The sequence below is a fragment of the Aquarana catesbeiana genome, linkage group LG12 (assembly GCF_042186555.1).
Source record: "Aquarana catesbeiana isolate 2022-GZ linkage group LG12, ASM4218655v1, whole genome shotgun sequence".
Lineage (NCBI taxonomy): Eukaryota > Metazoa > Chordata > Amphibia > Anura > Ranidae > Aquarana > Aquarana catesbeiana.
In genome coordinates this window covers 235,486,430-235,504,808 of record NC_133335.1, presented here as the reverse complement: position 1 = coordinate 235,504,808, position 18,379 = coordinate 235,486,430, and the positions used below count along the sequence as shown (strand labels likewise).

The following is an 18,379-nucleotide window of genomic DNA, read 5'->3' as shown; positions in this document are numbered from 1 at the left end:
ACCTTGGCTAGTTCCTGACTATGGCTGGTCTCTATTGAATTCTGTTTATACCTTGGCTAGTTCCAGACTATGGCTGGCCTCTGCTGATTCCCAGCTTAGCCTTGGCTAGTTCCTGACTACAGCTGGCCTATGCTGATTCCCAGTTTAACTGCAGCTAGTTACTGACTATGGCTGGTCTCTGCTGATTCCCGGTTGACCTAGGCTAGTTGGCTAGTTCTGGACTACGGCTTGCCTCTGTTGATTTCTGGCTTGACCTTGGCTAGTTCCTGACTATGGCTGCTCTCTGCTGATTCCTGGATTGGCCTCAGCTAGCTACTGACTACGGCTGCTCTCTGCTGATTTCCGTTTTGACCTTGGCTAGTTCCGGACTATGGCTGACCTTTGTTGAATCCTGTTCTCTGCTCGTCTCCTCACCACAATTCTGCCTTCCACCCTGCCTGATATCTGTCTTCCCAGTTGCCGATCTCCTCTGTGCAAGCAGTTTTCTGCCAAGTCACCTATCAGAAGTGAGTACCTGTGGATCCTCCTCTCGAGATCTGTGCCAATCTGCACCCTTTCATTTCCTGTTACCGTTCCATGGATATTTGGACCAAAGATGAAAGGGGAAAACCTCTAACCATTATCACCTCTACCCAGGTACATGATAAGAAAGCTCTTTAAAAACCGTTTGATTTTTCTGTCATCTGTTTTCTCGTCTGTGTCAAGCACTTTTGATGCCCATCACTAAAATGTTTAAACCTGTGCCTGTATCGGGGTCTGTTCACTTACCGCCCCTGTGAAAAGCTCCAGGCTGGTGAAAGAACGAGGGTTCGAAGAATCATGAGGATGTACAGCCTGAGGGGTGACAATAAACAGAAGGCACAGGAGGCTCATGAAGGTATTAAACCCCAGAAGAGTCTTCAGAAACAGGAAATAGGAGAGGACGCTGGAGCCAAACCGCCCTCCAATCTGCTTGAGAGCTACGTGCCAGGGCCGCAGGGCACAGAGCATAGACAGAAAGGGCATCCAACACCCGTGCATTGCCTGGGGGAGGAGAGAGACATGTCAGAATGACAAAAAACACAAAAAAGGGTAACCACTACTGTTATTATGAGTAAGTATTTAATGGGTCAAGAGATGGATCAAAGCACCACATCCCAAAATAATATCCACACAGGAGAAAAGGGTTTGCTCAAGGAGCAGAGATTCTTTGGGTGCTAGTCAAGAAGCAACTATGTAAAAAAATTACAAAACTTTTATTACAACATCTTCTTAAAAGCATAAATAATATGTATTAAAACCAATAAAGCTTGCATCATTCATTTTTCCTTGGTTACAGTCTCCAATAGTTCAATTTTCTGTAATTTTTTTTTGTTTGCAGTGTAGTCTCAACATGTTTCGGCTGTGAAGGCTTCTTCAGGACAAATGAGATACAACACCTCAATGACAGAATGGCAGTAAGACTCAGTTGGTTGAAACCAAATCAAAAAGGATTTTCTGGACAGTGATGCAGACAAAAAACTCATCAGTCAGAGAACCCCAGTAGGGTGGTTCTAGGAGCAACAAACTTCAAATATTCCAGAATCTTATACTGAGCCTATCCAAGACAAGCGATGGTATGTACAAAAACAGCCACGATATGACCTTGTCATCATCAAAAATTGACTCTACTCTTAATTTGGTCAGATAAGTACATATAGAGCAGGCCGGACCAATATCTCTGAAGGGATTGGCCTGTTATGTTTATCATGTATACATGGATCAAAATTCAGCCGGTTCAGCGGGGACCGGACAAATTTTGATCTACGTATGGACAGGTAGGTTGTATAGAAGTCGATCTACTGATCTGTTCTCAAGAGAGAAGTCTCCTCTCAGACAAGGATTCCCATTGGAAGATTTCTCCCTGCAGGCTATGCACTGCATTCTAGATTGTTCCTTGTTTCTAGTGGGGAACCTAAAAACGTTTCAACCAAAAGTTTGCAATTTGTGAATCCCAGGGATTTACCACAAACCCGAATGTCATCCCTATTAGTGAGTTTCTAAAGACTTCATCAACTTATCAGCAGATCCACCAATCCCACCACAGCTGCTTACCACCATGCTCCTCTTCCTCTAACAGCACCCAGCCAGGAGCTCGGCAGCCAATTGTTATTTGCTGTAAGATTTATTCACATAACAACTGAGGTCATACTGCGATCTCACCATGCTAATAGAGTCTGTAATGCTGCTGCAGCAAGAGTTGTCATTCATTCCCTTCCAAGCTGAACTGGGTTCCAATGTCAAGTACCTGAAATAGAACCAAAAGCACAATGAACAGATTCTGTATCATTTAAATTGCTTTGCACGAATTAGGAACAAGCGGTCACACACAATGCTTTGACTTCATAGAAGAGGACCTGATGACTGGAAGACTCTAGAACTGGAACATTTGTGGGAGATTGGGTCTACAGGCAAAGCAGAAAAGCTTTCAAAACCAACCCAACTTAGCAATGTAATCCTTTGTTCTCCCCAACACACCAAAGAACAGTCACCTCCCAAAAAAATTTACCTTCAGCCCCTCTCCAAAGTTCTTCACTGTGTGGCCCTGCCTGATGCTGCACAGCCTTTGCAGAAAGAAGTCTACCTATGGCCCAGCCATTCATTCCTAAGACAGGAGATGTACCCTTCTAGATGGCTAGAGGCCACCATGAGTACAGAACAGCCATAGGAATGAATGGGCACATGCTAGGTGCCTATTGCAGCAAAGGCAGTGTCAGGGAGGACCTCACAATGAACTTGAAAGAGGGGCTATAGGTAAGTAGCTTGGTAGGCGGCTGGGAGGAATATTTAAGGACAACATCACTACACATGAAGTCCTGCCTGGGTCCACCTACGGCCCGGCCATTCATTCCTAAGGTGGGAGATCTACCCATCTAGATGGCTGGAGGCCACCATGAGTACAGACTAGCCATAGGAATGAATAGGCACGCCCCAGGTGTCTGTCGCAGCAAAGGTAGTGCTAGGCAGGACCTCGCTGTGAACTTGAAAGAGGGGCTGAAGGGAAGTAGTTTGGTAGGTGGCTGAAAATCAAAGGGGGTTGAGAGGAACATTTAACATTTGAAGGACAACATTACTACATATGAAGTTGTCCTTTAACATGAACCACCTCTAGCATCAATAAAACAATCATTTGCAGGCTAGTTATCCCAGGACCCCAAAAACCTGAAATATTGAAAGCCCAATTAATTTAAAAAAAATCATTTTTTAAAGCCCCAGGGAAAGAAATGTATGTAGCATGTAGCATATGGACCTGTTTTATTATGGGCTGTGGTTGCTGGGCTGTATGGTTGGAGAACCCAGCCCACCTCCCCCAATGGCTGTCAAACCATGCCAAATTTTTAATGAGGCCCAGCGAGACAACATACACTGAGCAGAGAGGATGATTTTCAGCACTCGTCATTAACACAGCAGGGGGAGAAGAACACATACCCAACATTTTCCACACAACTAGCTACACTACTCAATAAGTCTGTGCTGTATGAGCATTATGCCTTCCACTGGATCAAAGATGGAAAGCTGCAATACACATGCTAGGCTGAGCACCGTCATTGTGAACACTGGGGGGGGGGGGTCACTAAACACCTTAGACGTGGATATCTCAGGTAAGGAGATTAAGAATTCCGTACCTCAACTCCCTTTTCACCTGAAGATTCAATGGGAAACTCTTCAACAGGCGAGTTCTCTGGGTTCCCGATGTCTTCTGCAGCTCCAGCACCAGCAGCCTTTGATGTTCTAAAGAGCAACACACAACACAAACATAAAATGAACTGAAATTTTGTTTCCTTCCTCCCATTGGAGTCTAGCCCTGAAGATAGAGTGGGAGGTTGCAGATCAGTGAATCATGTGACACAAGACTGCAGATCCACACAGTAGGGTAGCAAGGAGTCAATCAAGCTGCAGGAATTAAAAGGGTAATTTCACCTTTACAGAAAAGGTAAGGTGAACTCACACAGGACCCCATCCTCATCCCCCCCAGTCCCGCTGACCTGGATCGCGGCAATCTCCCATTCTGAGCCCCGGTATATCTGCGTCAGGAGCCCGGGGGCTTAGAAATCCCCTCGGCATCCACATGTCTTCTTCCCAGCTGACAGGACGGGCTACACAGCTTCTGATTGGTCGGCATCGCCCATGTGATGGGGCCGACCAATTAGAACGCTCCGAAACGTCCCTCCTGACGGGGTACGTTTTGGAGATCCAGCTGCAGCGTTTTCTAAGCCCCAGACTCCTGATGCGGATATACAGGGGCTCAGAACGGGAGATTGCCACGATCCAGGTTAGCGGGACTGGGAGGGGATGAGGATGGGGTCCTGTGCAAGTTCCCCTTACAGATTTTCTCTGTAACAGTGAACCTACCATTTCATTATGAAAAGGAATTACACACCGATCAGGCATAACATTATGACCAGTGACAGGTTAAAACTGGAGATGCAAGGAAAGGGAGAAACAGGACTGAGATCGGGAACAAGGGAGTAGGATACATGATGCAGGTAAAAAAAAAAATAAGATCAGGACAAAGGTGCAAGACAGGAGCAGGAATCAGACTCAGGATTTAACAGCAAGCATGCATCTGGCTGGCAGGCAAAACACTGAAGGGAGAGGCACTAGTAGAGGAGGAACTAAATACTCTCCCAGCAGCCAGCACCAGGTAGAGACCGATTACTGGGATCTGCTGGGAGACACCCGCTGGTGGACACTGGATCCATGACCCTTTGCTCAGGGAATCACAGTGCCACCAAAAGGTGATCCGGGGCTTGACAGAAAGCAGCAGTGGTCGGTCTTTATTAGAGGAAGTCTCACATTGGATTACTGCACAGATCTGGAAGAAATACACAAAGCACACCGAGATTCCAGAAGAATGCACATTATGAATGGATTTAGGCAATATCTGCTTCTCCCAAAGTTCACCTTTAAACAGTAAAGTTTCTTTAGGTGAATTCTTACCTTCTTCTCCACCCAACACCTCGTCTCTTTGTCGCACACTGGGTCTGGCACTGCGATCCATGTTGTACAAAGACGGCCGCTTCTTTGACTGCCTCCTCCTCACTGTGCGATTATAATACTCAGACAACATGGTTCCCTTACAACGTCCTTTGGTGTTACGTAAGGATGATGAAAGAAAAAGAAATGGTGAGCAGAGGACACTGGATGGCATATGACCTTCAAAACAATATTTGAACAGGCATGCAAACAGAACAATTGATTTTTATGTAGGATTCATTGTACCTACCAATTGTACGACTTGGCATGTCGGCAAGGACTCTCATGGTGGCCAAGTAGTGCTCATCGTGTCTGTGAGATGTGTGGCCTGTCAGGGGATAGAAAAGTGAAACACAACTTCCTAAACACGCATCATACAAACTGCTAACCACAAAAAGTAGAGCACATGACATTTCCGCCTTTGAACCAATAAAGGGTGGTTGTAAACCCTTCCATATACCCAGTGAAGTCACTATCCTCAGGTGATACACAGAGGTGAAACAAATCCTCCTACATAAGTAGTACCTGTTTATTTTCAGTCTTCTCTTCTCTCCTCTACATCCAAAGTCCAGAATTGATACAGCTTGTATGAGATTTCAGAAAACAGGGGGCTGAGAGCTGAAATTACACTTTGCAGAGCTAAGTGAGCGCTGATAAGAGGGAAGGGACACACCCAGGGGCGTAACTAGAACCTTCAGGATCCGATGCAAGAAACCATGAAGGGGACCCCGACCGGGCCCTTCCCACTGACCCTGGGGCCCTTTACTCCCATCATGGGACCCTTTATTACAGTCCCACAGCGGGCCACCTTCCTGCGGTCTTGGGATTCCCCCACTGTGGCGGAATGCCAGAGCCCAGTCGCAAGTCCAACCTTTGTGACCCTGGTAGTTCCGCCACTGGTGTCAGCAGTTTTTTTATTTTTGTTGTTTTAATTTTTTTTTTTTATCATTTTTTACCATTATTTTACTTTTTTTTTTAACATATTTTTTAGGGGGGCTTTAGTGAAATATCAGGGGTCTAAACAGACCCCTGATGTCTCACCTTTGAGACAGAGAAAGGGACTGAGGACAGATTCATCAGTCCCTTTCTCTGCAGCCTCAGCTGCACAGAATGGATGGACAGGATTAGCTTTGTACAGAGGCTTCCTGTTCATTCATAAGCTAAGGCATAGTAAAAACAGAAGATCATTGCAGATCACTGACTCTATTCATTAAGACAAAGAAGGGGACGGTAAATGATATTTACCAGCCCCTTCCCCCCACTCTGCATCCTGACAGATCCCCCGCAGCAGCCAGCAGGAGGAAACCTGGCAGTGCTGTGGAGGGGGGGGGGGGGGCACACAGGGGCCCAGGGCAGCAGGACAGGGATAGAGAGGTGGTGGGAGAGGCATGTGGAGGAACCGATGCCCTCCATTTCCCTCCTGAAGCCACTGAATGTTTGCGGGAGGAAGAGGAAAAGAAGCAGGCATTCAGAGGCTGCATAGAGGGATTGGTTCCTCTACATGCTGCCGCCCTCCTATCCAGGCGTACGGGGGGGGGCGCAAGGCCCCCTGGAGCATGAGGCTGGGTCACAATGGTGACCCCTGTATGTATGCCCCTGAACACCCCCCCTTCACACAGCACATGGGAACACGGCTGAAGCTGTCAATCACAGGCTTTGTGCCGGAGCTCTCCTCCCCAGTCAACTTTTATCTCTTGGTGTCAAGAAAACTTGTCAGAAGTGATTCATGCTAAGAACAGAGAATGGAAGCGATGGACACGAATGACACTTCGTGCTCTAGATTGGGATAACACACTATAGAGGAATATGCTTTCATTTTTCATGTCTGAGGTTTACAACCAGAAGTGTATAAAGTGTAGCGCTTAGATATTGGGGTTGGTTAAAACCAACTATTAACCATGGAAAGTGAATTGCAAAATATCAGTGAATCAAACATGGAATCTACAAACCACAATAACTATTGAAATAAACAAAAAAAAAAATCATAAAAATACCACATATAACATGTGCCTCGTGAATAAATGCAAAAAAGTCATACATAGAAAAAGTCCGTGAAGAATTCTGTAAAGTCCACAGTGTACAGTGAAGAAAATGAAGATCCTATTCACCACATTGGCGTAAAAATAAAATGGATAAAAGCTGAAAACACCAGTGCAATGGAGCCCCCACCAAGGCAGATGTAGGCTTACCAGATATTTTGAACTCAAAAGAACATACGTTCTATGAGTCAAACAGGCTCATATCAAGAACCGGCAACCAGGATGGAATCTTGGGGATCCTCTGCGGTTAGAACCCAGCACGTCCTGAAACTTTATAGAAAGTTGGTCTCCATGTGGGGGTGGTTGCACATCAAGTATGTATGTTAAGCATAAAAAGAAAGGGCCACATAGCATAATTCAGTATAAACTATGTGCATACGGCGGGGACCTCCCAGCCAACATTCCCATGAAAGACTATCAGATAGTCCTGTGTACCGGTAGACCAGAGGATTCCCCATGGTTGGACGGGACCAAGCCCCATGCGGCTTACAAGGAGTCACACATTAGTACTCCCATGACCCGCCAGGCACGGAGGGGCGCCACCTTGGTAGTAGGGGAGTGCTGCACATGCCTCAAATCTAAAGTGATGTAGAGACAAAACCACTTGGATAAGAGTGGGTAAATGGTGAGCTACATCAAGAAAAAGGAGATATGTGTCCGGCCGTCCACAGGCAGGATGCGGGATGGACCAACTTTCTATAAAGTTTCGGGACGTGCTGGGTTCTAACCGCAGAGGATCCCCAAGATTCCATCCTGGTTGCCGGTTCTTGATATGAGCCTGTTTGACTCATAGAACGTATGTTCTTTTGAGTTCAAACTATCTGGTAAGCCTACATCTGCCTTGGTGGGGGCACCATTGCAATGGTGTTTTTAGCTTTTATCCATTTTATTTTTACGCCAATGTGGTGAATAAGATCTTCATTTTCTTCACTATACACTATGGACTTTACAGACTTCTTCACAGACTTTTTCTATATATGACTTTTTTGCATTTATTCACGCGGCACATGTTATATGTGGTATTTTTGTGATTTTTTTTGGTTTATTTCAATAGTTATTGTGGTTTGTAGATTCCATTTTTGATTCACTGATATTTTGCAATTCACTTTCCATGGTTAATAGTTGGTGTTAACCAACCCCGATATCTAAGCGCTACACTTTATACACTTCTGTTATTTTAAACAAATTATCTGTTTGTTGTGTTAGCTGCTACCACCAGTTTGGGCAGCGCGGGGTACTTTTTACATCACAAATTGAGGTTTACAACCACTTTAAAAACCTTATACAGGTCCCCCCACTCTCCTATCTGTTATACCCAAATAGAGACCCCAGAAGCAGCAAAGACCCACTTTACGGGAGTAAGGCTTACATCTGTTTGATCCTGGCTCCTCTGCTGAGACTCTACAGCGTTTATGGGAAAGCCAAACTAAACATGATGGTGGGGGGAGGATAAGGTACAAATGTATGCTGTACTTTACAAATAGCCTCTCATCATGTACTGCAAAGTCAGTTTACAGTTGGTCACCATCCCATAAAGGAAAAAGAGCAATCTGCCCACACCTTTCCTCCTCTGCCCAATTCTGCAGTTGCCCCATCCACCGCGTCTCTTGCATCTAACCCTTACGTCAGACTCTACTTCAGCATCCACCACCTCATCATCTTTCATCTGGCAGTGTGGTCCTCCCTCACCCAATTCTTTTTAAGGTTTTTTTTTTCCATGGTCCCACTTTCCAGGCTTATTTTGCTTTGACTGTCTTATAGAGTATGTTCACACATTACCCAATTTAAACCAAACCTCCCTCGCCCCCTCCAGATCACTTACCAGAATACATTTTTTAATGTATTCCAGTAGCATGACACAGCATTTATTACCCCCTATTACTTCATCACCAGGCTTGTAAAATTCTTGCAGGGTTTACAGGATGCTAAGGATGGCTCCTAGATGAGATATATGTGTCCCTATTGTTTGGAGTCTGGTCCTTTTAAGTGGGATGAAAATAAGCACTGCGGAGTACTTAAGGATTCACACCTATTCAGGGTGAGGGGTTCTGGAAGAGATTTAGTGCAGAGGGAAACCCGATTTACAGTTTTCCCAGGGCCGTTAAATCCTGGTTTGGGACCCAGAATTCGGAAACTCAGAGAGATTTTGGGTGGGAAAGAGCCTCCTGAGCAGGTTAACCCACCTGGAAGAGAAGGCTGGAAAGGGCAGGAAGCAGTCGGCAGGTGTCCATGAGGAGTGGTATGGACCAGGAAGAGCAGTGTGCTGTTTTTTACTGAGACAATGCTAAGCTGTGTGGTGACCTTTCCTTTGGGACCCCTGGAGCAGACAGGGACTTTAAACCCTGTTGTGGGACAAGTGTAGTCTGGTGGGTAGCCATAGCTTTGCTTTTGAGCCACAAGTCTCTGTCTACTTTTTTTTCCTGTTTTGGAAGGAATAAAGACTATGGGGGTTATTTACTAAAGGAAAATACACTTGGCATTGCAAGTGCACTTAAAAGTGCACTAAAAGTGCACTTGGAAGTAAAGTCGCTATAGATCCGAGGGGGACATGCAAGGAAAATAAAAAACAGCATTTTAGCTTGCACATGATTGGATGATAAAATCAGCAGAGCTTCCACTCATTTCAGATCTACCCCTTAGATTTAGAGCGAATGCACTTCCAAGTGCAATTTCAGTTCACTTTCAAGTGCACTTGCAGTGCAAAGTGGATGTGCCTTTCGTAAATAACCCCCTTTGTGCTTTTACCACAAGGCTGGATGGTTATTTGGACTCCCCTAAATATTACAAGGGGTAGATGCTGGGAGTTTAGTCCCTATGGACAGAGGCATGCCCTCCAGAACATCATCTCCCAAAAGCCATGTTCCTATACACTGTGTGGGCAAGGCTCTTGAGCAGGGTTCCTTCAGAGGTTGCTATGGGTTCCTTGATCAATGATCAATGAGCAATTTCTGCCTCACCAATGTAAGGAGCATTCTTCTCACTGATCACCAATGTAAGGAACATTCTTCTCACTGATCACCAATGTAAGGAACATTCTTCTCACTGATCACCAATGTAAGGAACATTCTTCTCACTGATCACCAATGTAAGGAACATTCTTCTCACTGCTCACCAATGTAAGGAACATTCTTCTCACTGACCATCACATTAATGTATCATGATTTGTAGATATAGTAATTTTTAACAGAGGTTCCCAAAGACTGGAAAGTTATTCCTCTGTGTTGAAAGGGTTGAGAAAGGCTGCTTTTGAGAGTCAAGCCAGGAGCTATGTTTTGCTGGGAAGGGTTAAGAAAAGGTGGAGTTCTGGTCCTGGTATTGCACATGGTTGTTGTAGATATCTCTTATCAGTAGCAGCCTTGGCAACCAGGACTCAGCCACTTCCACTGTTGTTTCCAATATATGGTCACATGGTCTGCCTAGCACTTCCATTAAGTGCACACTGTATAAATTCCAGTTACATCCATTAAAAAGTATTATGTTTTATTTATACACAGTAAATCTATAGATGAATACTATTACATTTTATATTGACTTCTCGTACTTGGCTTCTCTCAGCTCTTGCTGATGGATTGATTGGATGGATGTCTCTCAGCTCTGGATGAACAGCGATATATGTACAAGTTGTATACTTTCCTATATATAATATGACATGGTTATACTGCTATCTGTGAGCCCGGTGGGTAGATTGACCGACTCTCTCTCTCTGTGTACTGGGGTCCATTGTCAACAGAACTGATTCTGAGGGGAAACCCAACATTTGAAGTTGTTACCAGAACAGGAAGAGAGAGGAAATCTTCCAATGGGGACACTTGTTCTGAAGACAACTGTTAACAGGTAGCTCTAGGCAGGGTTGGAGTTCCAAAACCACCTTTACAAATAAAGGAATGTAGTTCAGACAGTATGGATCTCGTAGGTTTCAAGGGGAATATCACCCCCATGTATTTGGTGTAAGGAGATTTATCTTACAAGCCACATGGGCAAGATCTGCATGTAGGAGGCTTCCTGGCCAGAAACATGAGCTTATTTTATCTTTATGCCTGAAAAGGTGCTTGTGGGTAGGTGCAGCGCGATGTGGTAACAGGAATATATTGTAATGGAAGTCCAGTAACACACACTAGACCCGGCGGGAAGGCAACCTGACCGGAAACACTCACAGGTTATGGCAGCGATGCAACAATAGATAGAAGACCCAGAGGTGCCAACTGCATCTGTCTCGAGGGGCGGAATGCGGCCTAGCTGGTCTGAAGCCAAGTGGGGAGGCTTGCAGGAAGATTGGTGTGTCCCTGTGCTTTCCCTACTCTTCTGGAATTGTTCTCTGACGCTAAACACTGTCCCTGACAGACGGTTATCCTGTCCCTACACTGCCACTCGCAAAAATGCACACTAAACCCAGGGGCAAAGGGTCTTAAATAGATTCTGCCTGACCCAAGATGGCCACCAAAGTTACATGGGGTGCCAACATCCATTCAGATAGCTGTCTCCTTGTGGCTGAGGAATATCTTGTAACGGAAGTCCAGTAACACTTCATGGACCCGGCGGGAAGAAAACCCGACCGGAAACACTCACAGGTTACGGCAGCGATGCAACATTAGATAGAAGACCCAGAGGTACAGACAGCATCTGCCTCGAGGGGTGGAATGCAGCTTGGCTGTTTTGTACCCAAGTGGAGAGATTTACAGGAAGACTGGCGTGTCCATGCACTTTCCCTACTCCTTCTGAACCAGTCCCTGATGCCAAGCACTGTCCCTGACAGACGGGTATCCTGTCCTTACACTGCCAGTTGCAAAAATGCATGCTAAGCCTGGGAGCTAGGGTCTTTAATGGACTCTGCCTGACTCAAGATGGCCACCAAAATCACAAAGGATAGCTGTCTCCTTGTGACAAAGGAATATATTGTAACGGAAGTCCAGTAACACACAATGGACCCGGCAGGAAGGCAACCCGACCGGGAACACTCACATGTAAAAGGTAGATAGAAGATCCAGAGGTGCAAACAGATTTTGCTTCGAGGGGCTGAATGTGGCCTGGTCTCCCCTTACCCAAGTGGGGAGACTTCCAGAAAGATTGTCCCTGCACTTTCCCTACTCCTCCAGAACCATTCCCTGATGCTAAGCACTGTCCCTGACAGACAGGTATCCTGTCCCTACGCTGCGACTTGCAAAAATGCGCGCTAAACCCAGGAGCCAGGGTCTTAAATAAACTCTGCCTGACCCAAGATGGCTGCCAAAGTTACATGGGGCACAGCATCCAATTGGATAGCTGTCTCCTTGTGGCCAAGGAAATCATAGGAGGAACTAGGTTCCTTACAATGTCCTCTTCCACCTATAGATGAGCGCCACCTGCAGTGAAGAAAATAGACTGCACCTGCCTACACACTGAGCCAGTGGTTGAGTGCCATAAACCAGGAAACTTGATTTCTGGAGTCAGATATTATTAAAATTAGGTCATCAGTAAACACCTGCCTACAAGTAGCTCCTGAAATATGTCAGGAAAGGTAAAAGATCTCAGCGAAGGCTCAAAGATATGTTAAATTGAATTGGGGACACCTGTGGTAGTGCAATGGGGCAGACAATGAACTAGGCATAAATATGTAGCCACAGAATCCAAGTACATGGTCTGGATGTGTAGTTATACCCATTACTGTACCCAAAATACAGCCCACCTGGTCAGGACACATCAGTTTTGGCAGGAGAATGGCTGTTCTATTGATCACCAGCTTAGCCAGGAGCTTTCCATCTTGATTTAGTATGGGAATAGGCCTAGAGACCGAGGTGTCCTTGTCTTTCTTGGGTGAAAATAATGTTTTTTCATCCACTGTGGTATGTTGGCCACTTATTCATAACAAATGGTCTGTCCCCATGCAATGCAAATGCATCAGAACGCTTAAATGTGAATGGGCCTTCAACATTCTCTGAAAAGTGCTGCATTACATTCGTCAGCATTAGATACCTGACCAATCGTGAATCAAAATAGTTCACATCCTTCTGCTATGAATCATTTTCAGGATGGATTAAGTGAAATCTGATCCTTACAGGTCTTGCACAACACAAGAAATACACTGGAGACAATCCAATATATGCACACCCTGAATAGTTTAAAGGAGACGTATGGAATATTCCCAAAAGTAAGGAGCATTCTTCCCACTGATCACCAATCTAAAGGAGCATTCTTCTCACTGATCACCAATGTAAGGAACATTCTTCTCACTGATCACCAATGTAAGGAGCATTCTTCTCACTGATCACCAATGTAAGGATCATTCTTCCCACTGATCACCAATGTAAGGAACATTCTTCCCACTGATCACCAATGTAAGGAACATTCTTCTCACTGATCACCAATGTAAGGAACATTCTTCTTAATGATCACCAATGTAAGGAACATTCTTCTCACTGATCACCAATGTAAGGAACATTCTTCTCACTGATCACCAATGTAAGGAACATTCTTCTCACTGATCACCAATGTAAGGAACATTCTTCTCACTGATCACCAATGTAAGGAGCATTCTTCTCACTGATCACCAATGTAAGGAACATTCTTCTCACTGATCACCAATGTAAGGAACATTCTTCTCACTGATCACCAATGTAAGGAACATTCTTCTCACTGATCACCAATGTAAGGAACATTCTTCCCACTGATCACCAATGTAAGGAACATTCTTCTCACTGATTACCAATGTAAGGGACATTCTTCTCACTGATCACCAATGTAAGGAGCATTCTTCTCACTGATCACCAATGTAAGGAACATTCTTCTCACTGATCACCAATGTAAGGAACATTCTTCTCACTGATCACCAATGTAAGGAACATTCTTCTCACTGATCACCAATGTAAGGAACATTCTTCTCACTGATTACCAATGTAAGGAACATTCTTCCCACTGACCACCAATCTAAGGAACATTCTTCTCACTGATCACCAATGTAAGGAACATTCTTCTCACTGATCACCAATGTAATGAACATTCAGCCTTGTCAACCTAGAACAGGGGTACAGAACACCCCCTGCTCCCCCATCCCCATAACAAAGTGGAGGTGTTCTGTAGTGCACAGAAATAACTGGGAACAATGTAGCAGATAATAGGGCAGCAGATCACAGGAAGCTTTCTGGCAGGATGATTAACAGGTACTTTTTTTTCTTATTGGACAGATGTAGCAAAACATTTAATGGACAAGAAAGGAGCAAACAGGAAAAGTTCATAGTCATGGCTGTATTATGTTTTCTCCATTGTGTGGAAGGATGTTGCAACAGATGAAAGTTCTCATTGCTTCCTCACAGCACACCATATCCTGATCTTCATCAGGACGTAACACGTCAGGGTGACATACCTGTATTCCGCTCCTCCAGCTCCAGCAAGGCTTCCTGTTCTGCATCTTGAATGACGCCTTGGAAGGAATTGTGGATGTCACACTCATCGGCGGGGCTGGAGAGAAGACCAGACAATGTGAGGATGAGGATGACACACATGCCGCCTCATCAGTGCCCATCAGTGCCTTATCAGTGCCCATAAGTGCCGCCTCATCAGTGCCCATAAGTGCCGCCTCATCAGTGCCCATAAGTGCCGCCTCATCAGCGCCCATAAGTGCCGCCTCATCAGCGCCCATAAGTGCCGCCTCATCAGCGCCCATAAGTGTCGCCTCATCAGCGCCCATAAGTGTCGCCTCATCAGCGCCCATAAGTGTCGCCTCATCAGCGCCCATAAGTGTCGCCTCATCAGTACCCATAAGTGTCGCCTCATCAGTGCCCATCAGTGCCACCTCAGTGCCCATAAGTGCCGCCTTATCAGTGCCCATAAGTGCCGCCTTAATAGTGCCCATAAGTGCCGCCTCATCAGTGCCACCCCATCAGTGCCCATAAGTGCCGCCTCATCAGTGCCCATAAGTGCCGCCTCATCAGTGCCCATAAGTGTCGCCTCATCAGTGCCCATCAGTGCCACCTCAGTGCCCATAAGTGCCGCCTTATCAGTGCCCATAAGTGCCGCCTTAATAGTGCCCATAAGTGCCACCCCATCAGTGCCCATAAGTGCCGCCTCATCAGTGCCCATAAGTGCCGCCTCATTAGTGCCCATAAGTGTCGCCTCATCAGTGCCCATCAGTGCCACCTCAGTGCCGATAAGTGCCGCCTTAATAGTGCCCATAAGTGCCGCCTCATCAGTGCCCATAAGTGCCGCCTCATCAGTGCCCATCAGTGCCACCTCAGTGCCCATAAGTGCCGCCTTATCAGTGCCCATCAGTGCCACCTCAGTGCCCATAAGTGCCACCTTATCAGTGCCCATAAGTGCCGCCTCATCAGTGCCCATAAGTGCCGCCTCATCAGTGCCCATAAGTGCCGCCTCATCAGTGCCCATCAGTGCCGCCTCAGTGCCCATAAATGCCGCCTTATCAGTGCCCATAAGTGCCGCCTCATCAGTGCCCATAAGTGCCGCCTCATCAGTGCCCATAAGTGTCGCCTCATCAGTGCCCATCAGTGCCACCTCAGTGCCCATAAATGCCGCCTCATCAGTGCCCATAAGTGCCGCCTCATCAGTGCCCATAAGTGCCACCTCAGTGCCCATAAATGCCGCCTCATCAGTGCCCATAAGTGCCGCCTCATCAGTGCCCATAAGTGCCGCCTCATCAGTGCCCATAAGTGCCGCCTCATCAGTGCCCATAAGTGCCGCCTCATCAGTGCCCATAAGTGTCGCCTCATCTTTGCTCATAAGTGTCGCCTCATCAGTGCCCATAAGTGCCGCCTCATCAGTGCCCATAAGTGTCGCCTCATCAGTGCCCATAAGTGTCACCTCATCAGTGCCCATAAGTGCCGCCTTATCAGTGCCCATCGGTGCCACCTCATCAGTGCCACCTCATCAGTGCCCATCAGTGCCACCTCATCAGTGCCCATCAGTGCCACCTCAGTGCCCATCAGTGCCGCCTATCAGTGCCCGTTGGTGCAGCCGCACCAGCGCACATCAGTGATGCAGAAAAATTACTTATTTACAAAATTTTCTGACAGAAACTAGAACTTTTTTTTTTTTTAAACTTTTTTTTTTCTTCAAAATGTTCTGTCTTTTTTCTAGCAAAAAATAAAAAAACCCGAAATGGCGATTAAATACCACCAAGACAAAGCTCTATTTGTGTGAAAAAAAAAAACGATATACATTTTATTTGGGTACAGTGTTGCATGACCTCGCAATTGTCATTCAAAGTGCGACATCGCTGAAAGCTGACATTTGGCCTGGGCAAGAAGGGGGTGAAAATGCAAGGGGTTAATTTTGAAGGGGGTTAATCAGCCCTTGGCACGCACACATAGGAGTTTACAGGATTAAAGAAAAAAAAAAAAAATCACTTGCGAGTTCTGAAGAGGTGCGTTCAGGCTGAAAAACGCACATAAATGCTCATAAGTGAGTTTGTGCATGAATACATTCTAATGGCCAGAATAAATTAATAATAATTAATTTCCATTAACCACTTAAGGGCCACCCTATAGAAGATATATTGCTACATTGGGGCCATGCTGTGCAGAATCGTGTATATATACACGTGATCCTGCACTAACACCTGGGAGGGGCGCATGCGTGCCGCTTCTACTGTGATCACTTACAGCAGAAGCAGATCTGCCGGTGCGGGGCACGCGATGTCTGGCCGGCACCTGCCGATCGCTGGGCAGAGACACAGATTTGAGCTCAACATTTTGTGTTCCTGCAAAGCAGGGAAAAAAAAATCCATCACTTCCCTTAATAAAAGCAACACACACAGTACACATAAACACTGGCTAGGCACACAGTAAATCCTTTGATCGCCACCTAAAATGTTAACCCCTTCCCAGCCAGTGTCATTAGTACAGTGACAGTGCATATTTTGTAGCACTGATCGCTGTATCAGTGTCACTGGTCCCCAAAAAAAGTATCTGATCATGCGCCGCAATATCGCAGTCCTGATATAGGTTGCGGATCGTCGCCATTACTAGTATTAAATAAAAAAATTAAAATTCCAGTATATATCCCCTAGGTTTGTAGACGCTATAACTTTTGCGCAAACCAATCAATATGCGCTTATTGGGATTTATTGACCAAAAATATGTAGTAGAATTCATATTGGCCTAAATTGATGAAGAAATTAGATTTTTTTTTTACATTTTTTTTTTTGTTGGATTTGTTTTATAGCAGAAAGTAAAAAATATATTTTTTTTTTTTTTTTTGGTAAATCATGGGTTTTTTTTGTTAATAGCGCTAAAATTCAAAAACAGCAGAGGTGATTAAATATCACCAAAAAAAAAAAAAAAAAAAAAAAAAAAAGCTCTATTTATGGGAAAAAAGGATATAAAATTTGGATACAGCGTCGCACAACTGCGCAATTGTCGGTTAAAGTAACACGAAAAACGGCCTGGTCGTGAAAAGGGGGGGTAAATCTTTTGAAAGGCAAGTGGTGAATAGGTTCTAATGGCTAATAGAATGCATTAATGGCAAATGCACGAATGCTCATAAACCGGTGCGAACGCGCATAAATGTGCATGCAAAAATGCGGCTTTACCGTGTTTTTTCGGCTGCTTTTTCTCCTGTAAGGAGGACTTGCTGCCTAATATGTCCCCCTCCCCCCAGTTTTACATTCTGTTCTGATGAGATAATCAGTGGTATTGATTTGAATGCTATGGTTGATCGGTGTGTGTTATTAATTATTATTATTATTATTATTATTATTATACAGGATTTATATAGTGCCAACAGTTTGTGCAACGCTTAACAAAATGAGTATATATATATATATATATATATATATATATATTATAGAAAATACAGAAGGACTGTGAACAACACCCCAACATGGGTGGGGTCAGGACAGGTGACTCCACCCACTGGTGACTTGTATGTGGAAGGTGTGTATGGAGATCAATGGACAGGTAATGGGGACATGGGATGGACTCACCTGAACTCCTCCGGAATGTCCACCAGGAAAGCCACAGACATGGTGCCAGGATCAGATCTTCACACACCTGGGAGGAGGAATGAGGGACAAGGATGACACATGACTGAGGACAAGGATGACACTCCCCATACCAGGGATCCCTCCACCCGGCGCTTCCTCAGCACATCGCAATCCTGCGGCTTCCAGCGAACTGTCCCAGGACTGTCACACACACCCCTCAGAGGAACATAGTCTGATCCATACCCCCGGGGCATTCAGATACACGGCCGTACCATCCCGGCTCAGGAGGGGGGGGGAGTGGTGCCCCGGGGAGTTGTTAGACTTTTCACTATGCAGGCCCCGCCCCTTCTACCTGTCCGGGCAGAGTCTGCGGAGGGAGGGAGGAGGCAGGTGGAGGTGGGGGCGGGGTCACCAGTGCTGGAGGCGGGTCTCCAAG

The 18,379-nt window shown here is 45.6% G+C and overlaps 1 protein-coding gene across 1 annotated transcript in view; it reads right to left on the bottom strand.

Annotated features, from left to right (window-relative positions):
• The window catches only part of TMC6 (transmembrane channel like 6), a 58,673-nt gene that overhangs the window by 29,272 nt on the left and 11,022 nt on the right, over positions 1 to 18,379 (bottom strand). The window contains exons 2-8 of the mRNA XM_073606933.1: positions 17,944 to 18,012; positions 14,371 to 14,465; positions 5,246 to 5,323; positions 4,960 to 5,106; positions 3,645 to 3,750; positions 2,182 to 2,266; positions 769 to 1,023 (exon numbers count right to left, since the gene is read on the bottom strand). Of these exons, the coding sequence (XP_073463034.1) occupies positions 769 to 1,023; positions 2,182 to 2,266; positions 3,645 to 3,750; positions 4,960 to 5,106; positions 5,246 to 5,323; positions 14,371 to 14,465; positions 17,944 to 17,984 (807 nt within the window). The 5' untranslated portion in view covers positions 17,985 to 18,012. The remainder of the gene's footprint in view (positions 1 to 768; positions 1,024 to 2,181; positions 2,267 to 3,644; positions 3,751 to 4,959; positions 5,107 to 5,245; positions 5,324 to 14,370; positions 14,466 to 17,943; positions 18,013 to 18,379) is intronic.